We start from the raw sequence: 11,254 nt of genomic DNA, 5'->3' as shown, positions 1-11,254 counted from the left end.
GCTGCAAAACCTTTTCTATCTTTGCCTTGTTGTTATAAAGAAAAGTTGAAATTGCATTATGAAGTCTATCATTAATTGTTACATCCTTCACCAAACAGGTGAATTATTTCCATAAACTTTGTTATGTAGGTGCATGTAGTGGGTTTCTACATGTGTTTAGGTTCTTCTTGATATGTTTTCAGCAAGGGTAGCATGTGTGATTTCATATGCATGTGAGTTTGTATGTAAAACTCTAAATTGTTAGTAGAAAATCCATGCTTTGAATCAAACTAGATGTAGATTTCGTTTGAAATTCAACCATAATAAATCTCTTGAGTAAAGTTCTCTAAACCCTTCTTCTCTTTACTTTCTTGCATATGGTTTTTTTGTGTGTTTAAAGGTGTAATTTGATTTCAATACCTTAATTGAACCTTAACATTGAATTTGAGTACACAAGATGAATCGATAAAGCATTTTAGCTTCTAAATCAACAAGGGATTAAGATTAAAGGGGATCTTGCAAAAAGCATAATCACATCTTAGAAAAGTTTTTAAAAATCAATTCACTTCCACTACTACAAAATATACATTTAACATCATTACCTTAACATCGGATTTTGATTAAATCGATGTTAACAAAAACGCGGTGGCAAAATTGTAAATAATGTGACTTCATTAACATCGGTTTTTCGAAAACCGATGTTAACTATGTGATGCTAACATTAACATCGGTTTTTTACTAAAATTTGGTGTTAATAAATGTTATGTTAACATCACTTAGTTAACATCGGTTTTTAGTAAAAACTGATGCTAAAACATACATTTAAAAATATTTGAATTGCCTTTATGAGCCATATTTTCTCTCACGCACACTCTTCCTCGCGTTCTTGTCTGTTTGCCTCCTCTCGGTTCGCCTCCTTGCATGTTCCCCTCCTCGCACCTCTTTGTCTCTTTGCCATGTTTGGTTCGTTAGTAGGTAAGTTTGTCAATACATCCTATTCCTCATGCTTCCTCTTCCTCGCATTTCAAGTTCTGCCGTCACCACCTTAGTCGTGTTCCGTCTTCTCCATACCTCGTGACAAATAAGCCCTATTTGGTTTCAAGAAGAAGAAATATGAGTGAGGTGGTGACGGGATCACAATGTGTTTGCTTTATGTCTGAAATTGATAATGGTGTAAATGTTAGTGTTTTCGTTATTGTGATTCTCTAATGAAACTTGTGTTCATAAGCTATGGTAGTGTTGCTGTTTGTTTTTTTTATTTTTGCTTGGTTTGCGATTATTACCATGTATATAGTTGTGGCCTTTTGGGGTCATGAATATGGTAGTAGCTTCATGTACACACGACTAGAAAATAGGCTTTGGTTGCACAATTTTGTTTATGGTTTGCATGGTTCTGTGTGTATGTGCTTATTAATGGGACTTTGTGCTGGTGTGAGAATTCTGTCATAGCCTTAGGCCCCCAAAATAGAAATATCATATTGGTATCATATTGGTATGTCAAATGTATCATGCATATTAATGTCATGTTTATATTGTAAATGGAGTTTAGAAACCATGGATGAACATCAACAAAACTGGAAGGAAATGGCTAACATAATGATGAAGATTAACAAAGAATTAGATGAAATGTTCAACACTGTTCATGTTATTGATCAGGTTAGAAATTATTTCAAGACAATAATAAAAGAAACATGACTTGATATATAATAGTACTTTTGCTTATATTAATTTGTTTGTTAAATGTAGCCTTACGGTGAAGTGAGTAGGTCATTTGTTATAAGATGGAAAGATGAACTACAGCCTACGTGGCATCTGCTACACTCTAGTGGCAACATGCACTCTGTCACATATCACCAAGATTTGGTGAGCCCAGCTCTACTTGCTGGATGGATGGAACTTAGAGAGTTTTATGGACTCACTGGAAATCATCAAGTCACCTTGACCCACTATGGACAAAGTATTTTCCTCCTCACCATCTTCAAATGCAGCTCTGAACCAAAAGCTTTCCCTAAATGGCACTCCTTGTACCACCAAGTTCCTAACTCAGTCACTTTTAAAGTCCTACTTACTAAGTACAAAGTGACTTGCAGCAGTTTGGTGAGTAATTAAGCACTCTTCTCTTTATGTCAAATTTTGATATCATATAGTTATCTAATATGAATTTCTTTGCATTTCAGGATGTGCCGAGTACCATGTACTCATTTATGAAAGCTGCAAGATTCACTCATCTAAACTTGGAAGGGACGAAGTGTAAAATAGTTTATAATCATCATAGGAAGACCACAAAAATTGGAAATGGACGGAGGACTTTTGCACAAACACATAATTTTCTTCCTGGAACTCAAATTATATTTCAGTTCCCAGATGCAACTTCTAACTTTGTTTTATTCTGGCTTTGTTTGTAATTAAAGTACATTACTACTCCAATATATTATCAATTTGTAAATTTTTGTTTATAATATGTTATTTTGTTTAGAAATGTTTATAACTACCATTGGTGCATGATATATTGATATACTTTGTTTTAACTTTTGGTGCATGGCTGATTTATGCGTTTTTATACAACTTTGAACAATAAGTTGTGATCTAAATTAATTACTACAAGTTGTTAATTAAAAAAACAAATACGATATTTAAAATTAAATCATAAAACAACATCGGTTTTTAAGAAAACTGATGTTGTTTTCTTCTTACCAACATCGAAAATCGATGTTGTTTACAACATCGATTTTTCAAAAAACCAATGTTATTTTTTCTACAATAACATCGATTTTTAAACAACCGATGTTAATGTTGACAAATTAACGTTTGTAATTTCAACATCGGTTAATAACCGATATTGAAAATCCTTAATAACCAATGTTTAAAACGTATTTTCTAGTAGTACTCCCCCACCTTTGTTATTTTTCCTAAGTCATTATATCTAATACCAATTTTACTCACTTTTAAGAACATAAAAGACTAAAATGAACTTTTTAAAAGTTACAAGACCATTGTGAATATAATTGAAAACATAAAAAATTAAAAGTGTATTTTAACCTATCTAATTTAAAAGGAGATGAAATATTTCTATTGTGAAACTACTTTTTTTCTTTACTAAGCTGTTAAACAAATTCTAAAACTTCAACTATTTAATACAAGAATTTTTTTAAACAAAACATATACTTATACAACAATAACCATGAAATAATTTATTAAGATGATATTTGCAATGTATATTGTAGTAAATAAAATTAAAAATATCTTTCATGAAATAATTTTAATATTGATGATTTTCTTTATATATAAATTAGCTTCTTAATAAATTTTGATTTTACTTATAATAAAATATGGTTTTAAAATTTAAATTTTTAATTAATTGATTAGTTAATTATATTTCATGAATAGTCATTACATTAGTATCTAATGCAATTATTTAGATATGAAGAAGCAAAATGACACCAAATAATCATAACTACTTTTTAAACCCATATGATGCACAAATTTATCTATATTATATTTTTTAATATTTTTATCTTTCTAAGAGTATAAACGTAAACAAAATTATTTTTATTTAAATATTTAGTAATATATTATATATAATTACAATAAAATTTTGGATTTTATATTAAAAAATATATACTAATATTTTTTAAAAATATAATTTATTTTTTTTCAAGTAGTAATAGTGATGCAATACTTGTATGAACTTTATAAATAAAAATGTAAATACAATATCATATTGCATGTATTTTTCATGTTTTTATAACTAATAATCTTTAACTACATCTATTGTAAAAAATATTAATACATATAAGATAATATATAAAATATTTTTAATTATTAAAATGTAAAAAATTGAAGGCAATACATTCCACGTATACACAACAATTAAAGGCCTATTTAGGGTGGTTGAAATGTTTTTGCTTTTGGTTTTTAAATGCAACTTTCAAAACAAAATGTGTTTAGCAAAAATGGAGTTAAAATGATTTTTAAATCATTTTTGAAACACTATTTTTAATTATTAAAATGTGAAAAATTGAAGGCAATACATTCCAGGTATACACAACAATTAAAGGCCTGTTTAGGGTGGTTGAAATTTTTTTGCTTTTGGTTTTTAAATACAACTTTCAAAACAAAATGTGTTTGGCAAAAATGGAGTTAAAATGATTTTAAATCATTTTTTAAACACTTTTATACTTGTTTACAAAAAGAAAAAAGGTTTTGTGAATTTAGTTTGGTTTTAAGAAAGCACGTATTTTCCATATTTGACTATCGCATTTTTTGTTGCCATCACCACCATCACTACCACCAATGTTGTTATCACTGCCACCACCAACACCAATATCACCTTCGTCACTGCCGCCACAAACACCATCAACATCGTTCCAACCACCACCACCACACTACCACCACAGGCTACTGACACCAACACCTACCACCACTACCATTGTCATTAATACCACTGCCACTACCGCTACCGCCAATACCACTTATGTTACCGCCACCACCCTTAGTTGGCCCCACCATCATTACCATCACCATCATCACCGCCACCACCACCAATACCACCGTTATTCCCACCACCACCAATATCACTTGTCACCGCCACCACCGCTACCACCACCATCATTGCCACCACCGACATTATTACTACTACCACCGCCACCAATGTCACCAACATTGCCAACGCCATTAACACCACCACTACCATTGCTACTACCACCTCTATCATCACCACCACCACCACCATTGGGTCGTCCCCACCAACAATGTCACCACCACCACTATCGTCATCGCTACCGCCAACACCACCACTACCACTTTTACTATCATTGCCACCGCAACCACTACTAGGATCTCTAATATCGTCGTTGCTGACACCACCACCATCATCATTGTCACCAACCCCACACAAAAGCATTCTTAAACTAATGTTAATATAATATGAAACTTTCAAATTGATTTTATTTTAAATTAATCATATTTTAAAACATGGCTTTAAAATTTTTTGAAACTAAAACTAAAAAATAGTTGTTAGTTTTAAAAATTTTGAAACTCAAACTTAAAAACCACCTCAAACACAACCTAAAAGAATTGTTTTTTATGTATAATGGTGTTCATGAGGATTGAACCTAAATAAAAAATGAATAAATTTAATTACCATGAATTATTATCACGAATCACATTTTTTTAACAGATAAATTTAAAACTGTAGACAATAATACTATATTTTTATTTTCATAATATAAATATAATTTTTATTGAAAAAGAAAAGATATAATTGTACTTAATGAATGCATACAATAATTAATAGTAAATAAATAACTAAAATTATTTATATATTTTAAAAAATACTACTCATTAACAATTAATAAATGCATTATTCTTTTGTCATATGCTCATTTTATTATTTTAATTTTAAATATTCTTTATGAGAAAAAATAATTAAAAAAACCAATATCTATGTATTTAAATATTAATTCATTGTTTTAATGCAATTTTCATATATATTTCAATATTTACATAATATTTAATTATTTTAATTTAATATCAAAATTAACAATTAATTATTAGAATTGTAAAATAAATTACATGTTACTAATTAATATCAAAATTATTAAAATTAATATTTAATTATAAATTCTATAATAGTATTAAAGAACAATACTTTTAAAAACATATATTTTAGAGTCAATTGTTGGATCAAAGAGTTTGAAGACTAGTTTTAGGATCTTTAAGTCATAAGATCTGTTGGGTAGGATCTTTTAGTCTTAGGATCTTTTGGTTTTTATAATTTTGCAATGCCAAACAAATTTTTAAAGATGTGGCATTTGTATTGGATGTTTTTAGACTAAGCATGTTCAGTGTTTAGACTTAGTTCCTCTTATCCATGCTTAGTGGCTATCAAACATGAGAAGATATATGGATTGATCTCAAAGTTTCTAAGAAGCAATTAGTTCAAACATTGTGTAATAAACTACCAAGTTTAAGTAATCAATTACAAAATGTTAGAACATGCAACAGAACTTACTCCTCTTGAAATATTGGCAAGTTTTATCGAATTAATCAATTGCCAAGGTTTGTAGCTCGATATAATCAATTACCACATAGTGTAATCGATTAGATTGTGTCTAGAAACTTAGGAGCTCTCTATGTTTCAAAATAAGTGATTAATGCAGTTGATAATCGATTATTTCATAAACCATAGAAGCTTGAGAAGCCCTCTACTTGGGGATGCAAAACAAGAGGGATTTGAATGAATTAATTTATCACCCAAGTTGTGAATCGATTAAATCTATTTTTTCTATTAAAACTATATATAGCCTCCCTTGTTCATTCTCATTAGTGACTCTTAATTAGATCTTATCTTTTAAAAGTACTTTCTAAGAGTCATCTAAGGGAACCACTCTAAATTTCAAATGATAAATTCATATGATCAAGATTCATTCATTCTTCATCATGGTTTAAGCAAGGAAATAAAGGTTTGAAGATATTGTGATCTGCACATTCAGGTGTATTCAATCCTATTTTGATTTCTAACTAGTTTTTTTACTTTGATTAAGGTTATCAGGGAGTTTATATGAGTCAATAGGATTTCAACTCCTAATCTTTCCTTGTAGGGTTTAAGAGAAGAGTATTATTTTAGGGAATTACTTGTGCATAGTATTTGTACTTGATTACCTATTAGTGGAAGTTCTAAGGGTTTTAGAACAAATGGATGTAGGTCCTTCTAGGATTGAACCAATATAAACCTTGGGTGTGATTCTCTCTTTCTTTAAACCTTTTCTTTGGCAATCATCTTGGTAATGAAATTGTTGTAAAAGGTCATAATACTCTATTTTTCATAGAATTGTGTATTCATTGTTTTCTTTGTTGAAAATCTTTATTATCTTCTTTTTAAGAAAACTTGATCACATTGATGGGTTAGTTTTAATTGTACCCTAAAGAACGGATTAGTAAATATTTGAAAAGAATTTATTCAACCCCCCTTCTAGATTCCTGGTTATTCTAACAATTGGTATTACAGCTAGGGTCTTGAAAATTAATCAAGATTTTATCAAAAGTTTTTGATATGGCTTGAAATCAATTACCATTGCGGAAGGTGCATCCATTAATAAACTTCCACTCTTTTGTGGCATGCACTATCCTTTTTGGAAAGTTCGAATGATAATTTTTATGGAATCTATTAATAAAGGCATTTGGAATGCGGTGGTAATGGTTACGCAATTCCAACCCAAGTTGTTGAAGGCAAAACTATAGAGAAACCTTTTGAATCATGGTCTGTAGATGAAATTAGAAGAGTTGAATATAAATCTAAAGCCATGAATATCATTCATTCATCCTTGAATTGTGATGAATTTTCAAGGTGTCAGCATGTATTACGACAAAGGAAATATGAGATCTAATACAAGTGACTCATGAAGGTACTCTGGAAGTTAGAGGAGAAATGAAGAATTCTCTCATTCAAGAGTATAAAACTTTATGGATGCAACAAGGAGAAAAAAATGGAGATGTTCAAAAGAGGTTCCCTCATATAAAGATACTGAAGTCCCTTAATATAACTTGGCAACCGAAGGTCACAAAAATCTTTGAGTCCAAAGATTTTACCTCCATTACACATGCTGGGCTGTTTGGAAAATTAAGAGAGTATAAAATTAAGATGCCTAGGATGGCAAAAAAGGAAGCTAAGGAGAAGAAAAGTAGAGGCTTAACACTAAAATCCTCCACATAATCTAGTGGTGAGAGTGATGAAGAAAGTACAAAAGGTTTTGAGAGAAAGAATCTAACATTGATTGTTAGAAAATTCAAGAAGTTTGTGAAGAACATAAATCCCAAAGTAAGATCCTTTCAACACAAGAAGAAGCTTAAGAAGAACAACTCAACCTCCTCTAATTTTACTTGTTTTGGGTTGGCAAACCAGGTCACATAAAATTGGAATGCTTCATTTTCTCAAAGAAACAATAAAGAGGAGAAAAGAAGCCAAAAGCTCATAGTAAGAAGAAGAAGGCTTACGTAGCATAGGATGAGAATGCTTCTAGTACTTCAAGTTATTCAAGCAATGAAGAAGAGGCAAATCTCTGTCTTATGGCGGATCGTGAAGTTGAAAACACAATAAGTGCTTCTGATTCTAAAACTAATCTTGATGAAATTATGATCAACTTTTAGATGTCTTCAATGAGATAAATGAATAGGCTCGATAGTTATCTCAAGACAAGAACACTCTCAAGGGAAAGTTGAAGTGGCATGTGGATAAGATAGTGAGTTGTCAAGTTTCAAATTGAAAAAATGAGGAACTTGAAAAAGCATTAGAAAACTCTTCTTACAATGACAAAACTATTTCCAAGTCTTCCCCCTCCCAATGTGAAATGTGCAAGGAACTTAAATAAAAAAAAATTAATATTTTCTAAAAACCCTGTTCAAATTCACAATGGGAAGAGATAATGTAGAAGCACTTCTTGCACAACAAAGTGCAAGTTTAAAAAGGAAGGACTTGGCTATACTTTTGGCAAGAAACAAAAGGCTTTTGAAAAAAAAATCAACTTTGTCAAAGCATCTAGTACTCCTTTTATAACATGTCACTATTGCATGCATAAAGGTCATACATATAAAAATTGTGTGATTAGGAGATATGGAGTTCCTAATGGGAAGTATAGATGGGTTCCCAAAGAAACAACAAAAGTTACTAACCAAAAAGGACCTAAAATCACTTGGGTACCTTAAAATACCCTCTAAATTGTTTTATAGGTATGCCTTGAAGCCAAGGAGCTTATGTGGTATTGGACAGTGGTTGTTCAATGCATATGATGGGGGGAAAAAGCAAATTAGTCTCATTGAAAGCAAAAGAGGGAGGGTATGTAACCTATGGGGACAACAACTAAGGCAAAATTCTTGGTATAGGTAATATTGGAAACTCATTAACTACCTTGATAGATAATGTTTTGTTTGTGGATGGATTGAAGTGTAACCTTCTAAGCATTAGCCAATTGTGTGACAAAGGTTATAAAATTGTTTTAAATGAAGATTATTGCACTATTTATAATTCAATCACCAATAAAATTGAGTTTGTTGGCAACCAAATAGGTAACACCTACATGCTCAATATTGATTATGTTTCATGATCACATTTGACATGTTGAACTAGTAATGATGATATTTCTTTGCTATGGCATAGAAGGGAACCACTTAAACAAACTCATATCTAAAGAGCTAGTTAAGGGACTTCCTAAGCTTAAGTTTATGAAGGATGGTTTATGTGATCCATGTCAAAAGGGCAAGCAATATAGAGTTTCTTTTAAATCTAAAAATATGATTTGAACCTCTATACTACATGAACTCTTGCATTTAAACTTGTTTGGTCCTTCTAGAACTATGAACATAGGACGAAACTATTATGTCTTAGTGATTGTGGATGATTATTCTAGATTTACATGGACTTTGTTTTTATCCTTTAAAAACAATGCTTTCAAAGCTTTTCACAAACTAGCCAAATTGATTTAAAATGAAAAAGATTAAAAACCAAAGCTTTGAGAAGTGATCATAAGGGTAAATTTCAAAATGAGGATTTTGAAACTTTTTGTGAAAAGTATGATATTAATCACAATTTTTCAAGTCCAAGAACTCCTCAACAAAATGGAGTTGTGGACATGAAAAATATATCTCTTGAGGAATTAGCAAGAATTATGTTAAATGAAAACTATCTACCTAAATACTTTTGAGCAGATGCAGTAAGTACAACTTATTATGTTCTCAATAAAGTGATTATAAGACCTATTTTAAAATTGACACCTTATAAGATTTGAAAAGGTAGAAAACAAAACATATCACATCTCAAGGTATTTGAGTGTAAATACTTTGTTTTAAATAATAGAAAATAATCACTTGGCAAGTTTGATGCAAAAGTTGACCAAGGTTTATTTCTAGGATACTCATCTACTAGCAAGACATATAGAGTTTTCAATAAAAATTCATTAAAGATTGAAGAATCTATCCATGTTGTATATGATGAATCTAATCCCCAAAAGGAGGGAAAGGTGAATGTTTTTTATGATGATGTAAGGAGTCCAAGGGAAGCTTATCCAAAGAGTGAAGAGGTGGTGAGTAATAAACCTTAAGAAAGACCCTTATCACAACACAACATTTTTCCCAAGGAATGGAGAACACTAAGGGATTTCTCTATGGACAACATAATTGGAGACATAGAAAAGGGAGTAACTACTAGACACTCTTTGAACTTGTTTTGTGAACATACTGCATTTGTGTCTCAAGTAGAACCCATGTCTATAGAGAAGGCACTTAAAGATGAGTTTTGGATAATGTCCATGTATGAGGAGTTGAACCAATTTAAAAGGAATGATGTATGGGAATTGGTATCTTATTCTAAAGATATGAACACCATTAGCACTAAATGGGTGTTTAAAAATAAATTGGATGAACATGGTTTGATCATTAGGAATAAAGCAAGGCTAGTAGCCAAGGGCTATAACCAACAAGAGGATATAGACTTTGGTTAAACCTATGCACCGGTAGCTAGATTAGAGGTTGTAAGATTTCTATTTGCTTATGCTTGTGTTATGGATTTCAAACTATACCAAATGGATGTCAAAAGTGTTTTCCTAAATGGATACATTGAAGAGGAATTTTATGTTTCCCAAACACGGAGCTTTTAGGATCATAAAAATTCAAATCATGTATACAAGCTTAAGAAAGATCTTTATGGACTTAAACAAGCACCAAGGCAATGGTATGAGAGACTTAGCAAGTTCCTTCTTGAACAAAAGTTTGAGAGAGGTAAAGTTGATAAAACGCTTTTCATTAAAAAGTCCTCTCATAACATTTTACTTGTGCAGGTTTATGTGGATGACACCATTTTTGGTTCCACTAACAAATCTCTTTGTGAAGATTTTGTGCACAAGATGCAGGGGAGTTTAAAATCTCAAAGATGGGGGAGTTAAATTACTTTCTGGGTCTCCAAATAAAGCAATTGGACCATGGAACTTTTCTCCATCAAACAAAGTATTGCAAGGAACTTCTCCAAAACTTTGAGATGGACAAATGCAAGGAGGTTGCAACTCATATGGCTAAAAATTTCTACCTTAGTGTTGATGAAAAAGGACAATCTATTGATCAAACAAAGTATCGAGGTATCATTAGTTCCCTACTTTACTTGACTGTTAGTAGACCAGACATCATGTTTAGTGTTTGCATGTGTGCACGCTATCAGTTTAGTCCTAAGGAGTCTCACTTCTCTACTGTAAAGAGGATTATGAAATACCTTAAAGGAACCTTAGATGTT

At 31.1% G+C, this 11,254-nt stretch overlaps 1 protein-coding gene across 1 annotated transcript; it reads right to left on the bottom strand.

The window, feature by feature from the left end:
* Positions 1-4,471: 4,471 nt before the first annotated feature.
* Positions 4,472-4,882, bottom strand: LOC114368851. Its single transcript, XM_028326153.1, has one exon. The coding sequence runs from the start codon at positions 4,880-4,882 to the stop codon at positions 4,472-4,474; it is 411 nt and encodes a 136-aa protein (XP_028181954.1).
* Between the last annotated feature and the right edge of the window lie 6,372 nt (positions 4,883-11,254).

This window comes from Glycine soja, chromosome 1 (genome assembly GCF_004193775.1).
Source record: "Glycine soja cultivar W05 chromosome 1, ASM419377v2, whole genome shotgun sequence".
Classification (NCBI taxonomy): Eukaryota; Viridiplantae; Streptophyta; class Magnoliopsida; order Fabales; family Fabaceae; genus Glycine; species Glycine soja.
This window is presented reverse-complemented; position numbering and strand designations above follow the sequence as displayed.

Coding starts and splice junctions, on each gene's coding strand:
- LOC114368851 (XM_028326153.1), bottom strand. CDS start 4,882: ATGCTTTTGTGTGGGGTTGGTGACAATGATGATGGTGGTGGTGTCAGC.